This window comes from Andrographis paniculata, unplaced genomic scaffold (assembly GCF_009805555.1).
Source record: "Andrographis paniculata isolate CXL003 unplaced genomic scaffold, ASM980555v1 Contig78END, whole genome shotgun sequence".
NCBI lineage: Eukaryota > Viridiplantae > Streptophyta > Magnoliopsida > Lamiales > Acanthaceae > Andrographis > Andrographis paniculata.
The window spans coordinates 3,152,519-3,166,069 of record NW_026137615.1 but is presented as its reverse complement, the minus strand read 5'-3'; the positions used below and the strand labels follow the sequence as shown (position 1 = coordinate 3,166,069).

Below are 13,551 nucleotides of genomic sequence, written 5' to 3'. Positions count from 1 at the left end.
ATTATACTTTACTTAAATTCTTGTATCTACACAAATATAGAGAATTTATGCTGGATGAAGAAAGTATTATTTTAATACTTCATAAAATGTATATTTTTACAACATAAAATGTATAGAATATTTATTTAGAGTATATAAGTATTATATGTCAAACATTTTTTATTCAAAAAATATTAAATTTAGTTTTATTTTGAAATATTTTTTATTTATTTTTAGAAAAAAATATACATATATCTAATTATTACTCTTTTCTTTTAATTGTCACTTTGACAAAATATATTCTTTATGTATCATAATTTTGTTATTTCAGTACATTGATCGCGTATAAGGTTTAAGTCTTGTTAAATCCACGAGCTGTTGTTATTAAATGACATATGGCACAATATTAGATAATATAAAATATATACTCCCTCCGTCCAGCTACAAGGTATATATATTTCTATTTTGGGACGTCCAATTACAAAGTAATCATTTTATTAAATATCCCACTTTTTTCTACAAATACTTTTACTTTACATCACATCATTACTTTTATACCAAAAGGCAAGCACAAAAATGTCATTACACTACTTTTACCTACCCATTATAATTAAAATACTATTATTTCTTAAACTCTGTGTCAAAAGTAAATGTATATTTTATCCGTGGACGGAAGGAGAATAAAATATAAATATATAAGATATTTTTAGCAAAATTGTGTCGTATCACGAATTTATGACATGTACAAAATATACTTTGTTGTGGTGTATATGAAGTGTAACTCCCTGCGATTGGAAAATTTTTTTTTATGTACGATCAATGTATAAAAATAATAAAATTGTGACAGATGTATAATAAAATAATTAATAATTTTTTTGGAATTTTTAATTTGAATAATAATTTAATATAATATTTTACAATAAAAATAATATACTTCTATACAAAATTATGATAATTGTATAACGATTAATGAAATTAAAAAAAAAAAAAAAAAAAAAAAAAAAAAAAAAAAAAACTTCCAATCAACACGTCCTTGAGCAAAGCACCTATTTAAAAGACACGTCGATACTGATCAAGTGATCATATGCACATCCACGAACTAGTACCCATTTTTTTATTTGTATTGGAATTTAAATATTTTTTTGTTTAAATTTTAATTTTAAAAAATATATATGTATTTTGTAAAAATAAATTTGGCTCCATTCATACGAAGATTTTAGATAAAATGATTTTATTTTATTTTATTTTATTTTATTTTGTTGTTGTAGTATTATGGGTAAATGTATAAAAAATATAAAATATAGTATTTTAACTTAAATATTTGATTTTTGATATTTTGTAATAGTATTTGAATTTTTTTTTTTTTGATTTTTTGTAATAAGTGTTTGAAATTTTAAATTTTTTTTGACTTTCTAACCATTTTTATAAAATATTTTATATTTTTTATTATTATTTTTGAGAAATCACAATTCAAAAATAATATTGAAATATCATAGCCAATAATTCCTCTGCCTCAATCCATCAATTGATACATATTTCCTCCTATCTTATTCCAAAGTATCTGTTTGAGATTTTGCAAAAAATTAAGAAATAATAATATTTTATTGATTAGTAAAAATATCTAGGAAATTACGTCATTTTTGTCCTGTAATGATATATTTATAAATTAAATTCTAATACTAAAGTATCATTTCTTTTATTTTTAAATGAGATAAAAAATAATAAAAATAATAATTTAAGATGGGACGGAAGAATATTTTTATGATATGAAATTTAATGAATAATTACAATGAGACCTTTAAGATGGGACGGAAGAATATTTTAATTACAATGAGTACGTTTCGTATAAGAGTTAATCTGGTAAGAATTTATGATATATGATTAGAAAATAATTAAAAATATATTAATAAAAATAATTATAAATTTAAATTGAGATTATATTTAGTCTAATTAAAATTAAAAAAAATTATAAATTATAAAATTTAAAATTTGGTTAAAATGCGTAATAATTTTTTTTTTTTAAAAGAAAACAAAAGAGACATGATAAAGGTGGAACCGATAGAATAACAATCATGTCATGATAATAGATAATTGATTATAGTTTTATAAAGATGTAAAAATTATATTTACTATTTATGGTAACAAGACATTTACTTTGTAACATATAAAAATAATAAAATAAGATAATAGATATAAGACCGAAAAAATATACTTTATTTGTCTTGTAAAAATATATTTATTTTACTATTTTAGTCTATTTATTAAAAAATATATTTATGTTATATTTAGTAGAAAGGTATAATTCTTTTTAAATTTATACTCACTGTTTATCCATAATGGATCCCACATATTTCTTATGCATAATCTACTTTAATCCCAAAATTATATTACTATTCTAATAAAAAAAAATTAAAAAAAAAGTATATAAATAATATTAAAATACTTTCTCTCCATCCGCCTATGAGGGTCTTTTTAACTTTTCGCTTCATCGTATTAATATTAAAAATATTTTTATATTTGTATAATTTTTTGCGTAAATATCATTATAATAATTTATAAAATATTATTACAAATATTTTTGTAATTTTTTTTTTATTTGTACTCCGTTTTCATATAATAATTAATATTTAAATATCAACACGCATAAAAAAAAAATAAATAAGACCCTTAAAACCGGACAGAAGTAGTATTATTTTTAAAAACTCCGTCCACAAAAATTTTAAGCATAATATGATGAAACAAAAAGGACATTTTTTTATAAAAAAATATAAAGAAGTTTTGAATTAAAAATCAAACAAACTCCATATATATTGACAACGCATACAATAGAAATATACTCCCTGCGTTCCCAATAAAATATCTATATTACTATAGATACCAGAAACTAAGAAAAATATAATTAATTAATATATTAAAATTGAGATATTGTAAATTAAAAAATTTAAAATATAATTAAATTATATAATTATTTTTTAAAAACAATAACAAATTATATAAAATAGACAAAAAAAATAAAAAAATAAAAAATAAGAAGGTATTTTATTTAGGACGGAAGGGAGAATAAGTAGATCTAATTAAAATAAATGCTCATGTTATGATGTCGATGTAGAATCACATGCTACTATTTGCATGCTGTTATTGCGTAAAAAATGTGTCATTTTGCATGATACTATTGCTGCAAATATGGCTAAATACTGCTATGTAGCTAGCAAGGGCATAATTATTTTATTTTTTTATATAATATTTATATAACTTCTAAAATTCAAATTATTAAAACAAAAATAAAATTATAATAAAAATTATTATAATTTTGCACGGTTAATACCTATTTTCTATTAAAAAATTTAAATTCAAAATCAAAACAATACAATATTATTTTATGATTTTAAGTGAATTTTGTTTTTAAAAAAATTTGTAAATAAAAGTTTTTTTTTTTTTTTCTAAAATGGTCCTTCAGTGCCAGGCGAGCGCGTCGTTGACGCGGCTGACATGTCATCGTCACATCAGTGATACTTTGAAGGACTAGTTTTTAGTTGGGAGACTATTTTCACACAAAGTGACCCGATTTGAAATCGAACCGTACTCGATTTTTTATTTTTTTTTTTGTCAATTTGTAAAATATTTTGTTTATTTTTAATTTTGAATTAATTAGAAGTGGGAATTGAACCAACAACTATATATATAAACTAAAACCTTTACCTTGCAGCCATGTTTTAATTTTTGTTTTATTTTTAAAATTACTATATATATATAGAAATTTATTAAAATTTAAATATTAATTTTAAAAATCGGGCTGGACTGGATCAGACACGGCTCGACTTTCATGAGTCCAGACATGGCTGGATTCATTAGCATGCCGGGTCAGGTACGACCCCGATAATTTTCGAGCCTATTTTTTGAGGCTCAAGCACGATTTTCTCGTGCCGTGTGTTCAGAGTGGACTTTCGGGGCGTGTTTATTTTTTTATGAGATTAATAGAACAGTTTATAAAGAGATTTGATGAAATTAAAAAAATAAAAAATAAAAATAATTTCCCATGTGTCCTGACGTGACAGCTATTTGGTGATGATATAGGCAAAATAGCATAAAACCTCCATTGGTTTTCAAATTTGTTGAAAATCCCCATGGTTCTAAAATTCCATAAAATCTACTTATGGTTTCTAAAATGTTGCAAAAAAATCCCCCATCAGTTAGGATTGAACGGCGATTGCATCTCACGCGCTCATATTGCAATTTTTTATACGAAAATTGATATATTACTGTGTAAAATTACAAAAATACTCTTAGATATTAATACACCTATATTCATCTCCTTCACCTTTTTCATCTCCTAAACAACAGAGGACAGATGATTGATGCCGGGATAGGCTGTGGAAGACCGAGGTGAATACAGACAGCGGCGACTGGACGGCGATGAGCTGTGGTCGGCGGTGGCTGTCAAATTGGAACAAATTCTTTCTCTTTTGATAAAAATAAAAAAAAATTTAAACAAGATCCCAAACAAAAAATACCAAACTAAAAAATTAAAAAAATCAATATACTCATCAAAGTGAGTTTGCAATTGTATTTTTGTGTTGAGAAGAATCAAGAACGGGATATTTTTCTTCACCATCAATGGCATAAACTAAAATTAAAGTTTGAATTAAACAAAGAATAAAAAAACTGTGGCGGCAGTGGCCTGGGAGCGTGGGTGGCTAGCTGTTGTCGAAGGCGGAGCTATTTCGCTGTGGCGTCTGGTCGTGTGCGGCAGCCTGGCTGATCAAGGTGATTACAGATCGGGTTTTTGGAAAATGGGAGAAATTAATTTTGGAATTTAGAGTTTTTTTTTTTTTTAAAAAAAAAAAGAAGAAGATGTCGAAGGAGGGGAAATAGAGAAGAAAAGTAGTTGGGCAAGGAGAAGAGAGTGCAGGGAAGAAAACTATTGAAATTGTGATAATCTGTGATGACTGTTGAAAAGTTGAAAAAGGTGGTTGTGGCAGCTAAAATCATGATGGTGCAGCAGTTTGCATTAGCGGCGTTTGGGCGCATAGTCGAAGAGGCTGGACGGTGGTTGAGCACCGGCGGTGGTGGAGGAAGAAAACAATGGTGGACGGTATGGGTTGGGAGGAGAAGAAAAGATAAGGCCTTGAAGGAGGAGGGGAAGGAGAGAGAAAAGTAATAGAGTAGAGAGAAAAAGAGAATTAAGACAGAGGTATAACAGTCACTCTGTAAAAATTTAACACCGTTAATGCAATTTAGAAAGAATGAGCAACGTTTTAGAAACCGGTTTTATGGAACTTTTGGACCACAGGGAGTCAGCAATTTCGGAAAACCATTTGAGAGTTTTATGCTATTTTTCCGATGATATATTAGTCCGTCAGCAACTGCAGACTACGAGTCCCGCGCGATGGATGACCATTTTAGAAAAAAAAAAAAAAAAAAAAAAAAGAGTTTTTATTTGCAACAACAATTAGTCTATCCGGTTCGCAGCACTTTGTTGAGATATTCTCCGAGCGCCCAAATGGGGAAGATATTTCTGTACGCCGAGTAGCTGATCGTGCAGTTCTTATTGAACACGCCGACGATTTCCTGCAAAGATGAACCAAATTCACTCAAATCGAGATATATTTTGGTGAGTTTAATTCTTCAATTTCAAATCTGGATGTGAATTTCATCGATCTCAAGCGTGTTGCTATTATTGATTATTCGATTCATTCTTATGTTGATACTTTCCTCGATTGGATTGGGGATTTTCCCTCACCTGTTGTGGAAAATCTCCGTTCTCCATTTGAGCATCGATCAGCACTTTAGCAGCTCGATGCAACGGATTTGCGTCCCTCTGTGCCTGCTCCATCGCAAATATTAGAAAATTATTCAATCTGCTGCTCATGTTCTATTATGTCTTTCTATTTGTTTTTGGTTTTGGAGAATAGAAAAAGCTTGAATCCAAAGTTTTGAAATCAATCAAATAAGAGAAAATTACAATAAATATGTTATGTCCATTATCATTATTATTCTTTATTTGTTATCTCACAAAATATATTCTATAAGTGTCACATTTTCGCGATATTCATCCTCCATATCGCAAGTCTCATTAGCATTGACACCGTTAAGAATTTGACACCCAGCTAGAGTACAAAATCACGAAAAAGTGACACATGTAAAATATATTTCATGACAAAATATATCTGCCGTGAGCTTGACGTGTGGCCAGATGATAAAAGTCACAAAAAGTGACATATGTGGAATATATTTTACAGCAGTTATAATTAAAGGATAAGAGTGATAATTGACCATAAGTACGAGATATTTGTTTTTATTTTTATTTTCGTGTTGAACCAAATGATTTGGAAAACACATATGAACACACTTACTTGCCCTGCTTCGATGAGCGCCAACAACGCCCATCCTGTGTGCACGACATGCGCTTTGTCGTTCGGCAAGTTTGTGTACACCTATTGTCGTGAATCGAATCATTTTTTGGAGTTGATCAGTAGTATATTCAAGTGTCGAAAATAAATTTTTACCTTATCTTGACTCGATAGATAGCTCTCGCCCCATCCCCCGCCGGGGAGTTGCTTGGATAAAAGAAACTCGCAAGCTTTTCGCACGTGGAAGCTGTTTTCGTACGTCTTCCCGCCTGCGATCAGCCCTTTTATCCCGAACCATGTCCCGTAGGTGTAGCACACGCCCCACGATCCGTACCTAACCATTGTTTTCCGATGAACAGCATAGTATCATAAGATTGAATTGTAATGAGTTTGGTATGTTTGTGCAGGATTTGTTGTATTACCATGAACCATCGAAGAGTTGAATGCTTTCGACAAATTTGAGAGCGTTCTTGATGCACACTGAAATATCCTTCGCTCGATATCCGGGATGCATCTTGTTGAATAGCCTCAAGCCTTGAATGGCTGCGGATGTGCACTCAACATATTGGTAGTCGATCATTATGTCCCCGAAGATCTCCGCAGGATTGATCATCTGTCGATGGATTTATTCAATCATAGAGATTTTTATTTTTATTTTCCCGGTAATACTAATACATGGCTTCGTTTTTGTTTCGTGTGGTTTACCTCCAACCAGGCGTAGGATCTTGTGAGCTCGTACGATGCAAATCCTCCGCTGCTATTCTGCGACAGATAAAAATGACGATGTCCCGTTGAGGCTTTCGTGGAAATTAATGTAACATTCGATTGCTACCTGAAACGAAAGAAGCAAGTCGACTGCGTCGTGTAGCTTATCTAGTGCTATTGCTTCTCCGGAAATCTCCGACGGCAACTGCGACAGAAGAAGCGCTGTCTGCACATTTTCGATTAGAAGCGCGATAAGTAAATTATACGGTTTGATTTGTGTGCTATTGCAAAAGGATCGAACCTTGAGGCCTTCTGATGTGCAATCGGAGACCGGCCAGCCGTTGTCTGTAGTCGAAAAGGGCCATCCGCCTTTCGATCGTTGGCGATACCAAGAGCTTGGATTCCCGGAACTATCTTCTCTAATCTTTATAGTCGAAACATGCTATGTTAGTCGTATGAACCAGGGGTGTGCATCGAAAACGAAACTGGTAATTCGGGTATTTGAATTCTATTTTTTTCGGAAAGTTTTTAAAAATATTTTCGACCAAATTCAATTTCAATTTCTCAATTCGAAATTAATTTGAATTTGGTATTTATGAAATTGATCAAACTGAATATGAACATAAAAAAAATTGAATTATGATGATTTAAATTTCTTAATTTATTTAAAATAGTATACTAATATAATTAAATATTATAAAATTATAAATTTTGTATTGGTGTTATATAAATTAATTTTTTGAAAAATAAAATATATGTATACATAATATTAAATAAAATAATTATTTGAATTCGAAATCGGTATATCCGAGTTAAAAAACTGTTCAAACCAAATTCGAATTAATTTAAAAAATAATGAATTCGATATATCCGAATATTCTTCGAATTACCAAATTATCGAATTCAAATTTTTAAATTTAATTCGAATTCGGTTGATAGATCCAAATCGGTAATTTTGCACACCCCTAGTGAGAACCGAGTTTGAGTAACACCGATAGTTTATTGCATAGACTCACTTGGGATATTTTGATGAAGTTGTGAGCCCGTTCGATCGTTGGACCGTATTCGTTCTGTAGTTTAGTCGCGAGCATCGCCTGGACAGTGAAAACGACGTCCCACATCTGACTCCCGTTATATCCTTGCATCTTCATGCCGTCTTCGGCCAGCCATAGATAGTCCTTTATTCTCGAGAGGTGTCGCATCACTGATGTGGAGTTTGGGTCGTCGACCCAGCGACAAAGCATGTTGAGTACCTTGTAAAAGAAACCGTGTTAGCCACCGAGGTTGTTACAAAGGAAAGAAAAACTCGATGAAGTATTATTACCTTGTTTACGGGTCCAATGCAAAGGTAGTTCGTGTTGGCATCCTCGTACCGGATATGGTCCATTGCCGTTCCTAGAGCTCGATCTCTTAGCTTCGAGAATGGCCATCGTTTGAAAAGAGGTTCGGCGAATTCGTGTAGACATTTCCATAGGATGTCTTGTAAGTGCGAATGCGGGAAGTATAAGTCCTCCTATATGTCGAGTAGACTAAATTTTCTCGTCATTTGAAGTAGAGCTTGCAAACACTAACACGACACGACAACCTCACACGAATCCGACACGAAATAATTGGGTTTGGGTCAAGAATTTCAATCCAATTATATATACGGATTGATATGAACCCTACACGATAATACACTAGTAGGGTTAAGGTTGAAACTGTCAACTTGAATCTGATACAACAAGTCAATTGTAATATATTAATATATTTATTATATATGTAAAATAATTATAATTTAATATAATTAGTCCGTATATTAACTTAAACTAAGTTCAACTTTAAATAACTCAACCTAATTCATTGTACACATTATACTATAACAAAAAAAAATAACATAACACAAGACAATATGACAAAAAATAATTTAATTTGAATCAAGGATTTTGTTTTAATTATATATACGGGTCAACACGAACCCGATATGATAATAAACGAGTCGAGTTCGGTTTGAGTTATTTAATTAATTTAAAACATTCAATCCGACACGAATCGACCTGTTGTCAGCTCTTATTTGAAGCAAGATGAATCTTTTATATAGGTATCTTTACATGGCATACCTTGGAGCATCGAGTTCTTGCCGAGTCCCAATCGATTTGATGGTAAGGCTGAGTATAGAGCTCTTTTCGGAGGGAGAGTACAGTGGCATTGATTGGGCCTACAAATCTCTTACCGTATAAATACGACATCGGGAGGTACACGAGCCGGCTATGGCACCACATCCGACCTACATTCGTGTATCGTCACGCAAAACAAATATGGTAGAATCATATAAATTTATTACAAATTTCGCTGATAATCAGAAACAGAGTCGTACCCGGATGAATAGGAAGCGAATAAGGGAGGAGCCACAACTCCGGCGGCAAAGGATTATTCCCGTCCCATTCATACACACCGAGTACCTATACTTATAAGAAAACAACATCCTTTCAAACAAAAGAGTCGATAAATAAAGATAGCATAAGGCATGAGCAACAACAAACTATACACACTACTAAAAATAAATTATATATTACAAAATTAATTTCGTTGCTAATTTTTTTTTTTTGCTAGAAAATTATATATCTATAGCAAAAGGATTTTAGCTACAAAATTATTTTTCATAGCTAAAATAATTTGGCTACAAAAATCATATATATTTGTTGCTAAAACTCTTTTGTTATGAAGTTTAATTTTATAGCTAGAATAGTTTAGCAATGATTTTCGTATCTATATCTCCTTTCTTGACTTTTATTGCAAAAAAAATTATTTTTCATTACGAAAGTCATATTTTTCGCCAAAGACTATTACTAATGTAGTAAAGGCGACGAAATGACTTTTATCGCAAAAAAAAATTTGCTATGAATTTTTACCTTTTGCTACGAAAATTTTTATTTTTAACTAAATTTCAACTTTTTTGTAGTGACGTACCGAGAGCCAACATTTTCCCCAGGAGGGAATGTAGGTAGCACCACCGTGATTGAGAATCCATGCTCTTGCTCGTTTCACTGCCCCATCTTCCGGTCGATCGCCTAAAAGCCTTAGGGCGACGTAATTGAGCACGGTGCCGAACATAGTGCTATGTCCCTCGATGTGCAAGCCCCATCCACCGTCTTCTTCGTTCTATAGACTCTTCCGTTGAAAATCGATGGATCGATAGACATAGAAGTAGTTATGCCAACATCGAAGTATGGTTTATTACCTGATGGTTGTAGAGGTACCGGCGTATCTCTCCGCGATGCTCCTCTGGTAGAACTAAGCTTAGAGCATCCATTATAAATAGCGCTATTATCTGCAGCACATGGATACTTATAACTCTGTTTATTTATATAGTTTTGGAATTTTTTGTATTATTTATTAATAATGATGTTTAAAAAAATATAACATCAAATACATCTTTTTTCTTTTACTATTTTTCTAAAAAAAAAAAAAAAAAAAAAAAAAACCCAATTTTTATATCTTCTCAGCCAATATGTGTTAGAACTATTAAATGCAATTTTAACAATTAATATATTTATTTTTTTAAAAAAATTCTAATTATAATTTCTGGACATTATATTATAAAAAGCTTGTTTATCACAGTAGAAAATTTTTGTAGCCTATGAAACATTTATCGTATAAATTAAATTCAACATTTTATTCCTATTAAATCAATGTTTGATATATATATATATATATATTTGTAAGTATTAAATTGATCGGAGTTTTACTTCAGAGTGCAGAGTTTAAAAAACATATTAATATTTTATACATATTTAGAAATAGGTTTGACCGGGGCTTTGCGAATGAGTATAATTTAGAAAGTTAGATTCTCAAACACGTGCAGATCATATACGGTTAAATAAGGACAGCTGATGGATTAAATGGAAAATTTATGAAAGCATGAGATAGTTGAATACAATTTTTAAAATATGAAAAATTTGGCACAATTTTGTAAAAACACATGTTAATTTTGTTCTATTTTGCATAAAAATATTCCCTTGCCAATAAATACATATCAAAATTAAATACTCACTCAGAAACTATATCAATTTTTTTTTAATGTAAATTTTAAAATATTAATATTTTATACGGATTTAATATAATAAAAATAAATATATAAGTAAGATATATAATAAAAATAAATATTTTATAATTTTATTTTTTGGATATATTTCTACTTTATTTAAATTATATTTAGTATTTTTTTAATAATAAGTAAGATATAAAAAATAATAATAATATTTGTAAGAACGACTATTACTAAAATTAAAACGATCTGGTTACTATATTGAATGAAAAAAAAAAAAAAAAAAACAAAACATTATAATGTTGATATTTTTATTCTGCATATTTGAATTATAAAAACAGAACAAGCTTGTCTATTATGATTTTCCAGTGAAGCATAAAAATAGCACAAGCTTATATTTAACACGTGTTAAATAAAAATACCTAGACATGTCAGTATGACTGACATTATATATATATATATATGTTGAATTCAAGTATTGATTGTGTTGTCTATAATTATAACATATATTAATTGTTTATGTGTTGTATTATTTATATTAATATATAACGAACATTATATGTCATAATTAAAAACAATACAATCTATAGTTGAACTCAGCTCAAATAGTGCATCCATATAGCACAACTATATATTTGATTTAATATAGTGTTTAGTCGTGATGTTTTGATTTTGGGTTTTGATTTTGAATAGTAAAATTTTTAATTGAAATAGTTGTTTGATGTGATGTTTTGAATGTAAAATTAAATTTTAGTGTAATAAAATAAATAAGAATTGAGTGTTTGATTTGATGTTTTTGGAGAAAAAAGAAAGTTGGAATAGTAAAATCAAACTTAAAATCTTACAAATAAACAGACCCCATTTTTTGTACTTATACTGCTGCGGTCGTCCAATTTTGTTCTTCATTCCCTTTGTAACAAATGGAGTATTATTTCTACAAAGAGAATGAGAAATATAATTGGATGACGGAGAGACTATTATTTGTTGTCTATCTACTATGTTCCATCGGTTCTCTCATTCAATATAATTATCACCGCCAAAAGAAGATTAATAGATTGATTTCAAATTAAATATATATATATATACATATATTAATACACTCCTTCCATCATGTAAGTTTATGTCTATTTGATCGAGCACAAATTTTTAAAAAAATAGGTAAATATAATTTATTTTTTTTAAGAAAGGTAGAAAAAAAATGTATTTTTTTTACTAAAATAAAATAAAATAAATTTATATGACAAAATAAAATAAAAATAAATTTGAATAACAGAAAGAAAGAGCATTAAAATGTATTTATGTTATATGTTACCAAGCCTGGAAGGAGAAAAAGAGGGCCGCCATAGTCCGCAGGCCAATGTCCATCCTCAGCCTGGAGATTTGAGTAGAATTTCATCCCATTTCTCAACACATCCACCACTCTTTCCGTATTGTCATCACCGCTGCCGCTGCCGCCGTCGTTGCCGCTGCTACTACCATAACTCCGACCACTATGCTTGAAAACCTCGTCTTCTTCAGCAAACTGCAAGACACATATGTTATATACGACAGCAGTTATAGGATAAACACCGGTAAACGAAATTTGCACGTGAACAACGACAAATGAGAAAACGGTGGAACTCGAACTCTACCATGTTAGATGATGTAAATGATCGACTCACCTAAAAGGTTAATCTGTTAGAAATACATATTATTTATTTATTTATCTACAAACAGAAGTCACAAATATTTTTTAATTTTATAAATATTGTATCACGTATGGACAGACTAAAAATAAAATACAGCATAATATTGGAATATAGAGATTTGAAAGTTAAATTTACCTACTTTTTTTTAGTAATTATATTTTTCACATGATTTTAAAAGAGAAAAGAAGACCCACGATCAAATGTTCAGCCCAACAATTATTGTTCTTTTTCTTATTTTTATACTGTAAAACTTACTCTTCTATTTCTATTATATTTATTTTTTTCTTTACACAATATAAAAGATAAATTTGTCAATTTTTATAAAAAGAAATTAATTGTTTAAAATACATGTAAATATCAATTAGGAGAATAGAAAATAGCTGGGAGAGTATTATTATAAAGATATTAATAGTAAATTTTGACTGTTCTCTTCGATGTTTTCTTGAAAAAAATAATAATAATAATAATAATTAAAAAAAAAAGAAAAAAAACGCAACCTAAATGATTTGAAATAGGGGTAGTATATACATAAGACAATACATGTGACCTGTATCCTCATGAGAAGATCGGAACTCTGACGGATGCTACGGCGGCCGGCCTGGAAGTTCCGACGGGCCTGCGCGACGGCGGCGCTGTGGTGGGGAGTGGGCGGCGTTGGGTCGAATTCCCAGAACTGCCTTCCGGCGTGGCGGTTGGCGGTGGTCAGCCACCGACGGTGGCCGTCGTCGTCGTCGGAGAACTTCAATTTCCACATGGCGGCTGTGGGGGCCCTGAAGAAGAAGGTCAAGCAAAGCCGTCGGTC

At 30.2% G+C, this 13,551-nt stretch overlaps 1 protein-coding gene and 1 long non-coding RNA gene across 5 annotated transcripts in view; one reads left to right on the top strand and one right to left on the bottom strand.

Annotated features, from left to right (window-relative positions):
* LOC127239700 (cycloartenol synthase-like) overlaps positions 1-13,551 on the bottom strand; it is a 21,921-nt gene extending 8,370 nt beyond the window's left edge. Inside the window, exons 1-16 of one of the 4 annotated variants that reach the window (XM_051257967.1) lie at positions 13,297-13,551; positions 12,374-12,583; positions 10,255-10,344; positions 9,984-10,175; positions 9,391-9,475; positions 9,134-9,300; positions 8,359-8,547; positions 8,051-8,287; positions 7,336-7,458; positions 7,162-7,260; positions 7,035-7,091; positions 6,752-6,942; positions 6,486-6,663; positions 6,333-6,413; positions 5,720-5,803; positions 5,409-5,547 (exon numbers count right to left, since the gene is read on the bottom strand). In XM_051257967.1, coding sequence (XP_051113924.1) covers positions 5,434-5,547; positions 5,720-5,803; positions 6,333-6,413; positions 6,486-6,663; positions 6,752-6,942; positions 7,035-7,091; positions 7,162-7,260; positions 7,336-7,458; positions 8,051-8,287; positions 8,359-8,547; positions 9,134-9,300; positions 9,391-9,475; positions 9,984-10,175; positions 10,255-10,344; positions 12,374-12,583; positions 13,297-13,503 — 2,304 coding nt within the window. In that variant the 5' untranslated portion in view covers positions 13,504-13,551 and the 3' untranslated portion in view covers positions 5,409-5,433. Of the gene's footprint in view, positions 1-5,408; positions 5,548-5,719; positions 5,804-6,332; positions 6,414-6,485; positions 6,664-6,751; positions 6,943-7,034; positions 7,092-7,161; positions 7,261-7,335; positions 7,459-8,050; positions 8,288-8,358; positions 8,548-9,133; positions 9,301-9,390; positions 9,476-9,983; positions 10,176-10,254; positions 10,345-12,373; positions 12,584-13,289 lie in introns of those variants that run through there. The other 3 variants (XM_051257971.1, XM_051257968.1, XM_051257969.1) reach the window with 3 other exon arrangements.
* LOC127239707 (uncharacterized) lies at positions 5,451-7,588 on the top strand. The gene is made up of 2 exons (XR_007836217.1): positions 5,451-5,590; positions 6,737-7,588. It is a non-coding gene; the product is annotated as an uncharacterized LOC127239707 (long non-coding RNA).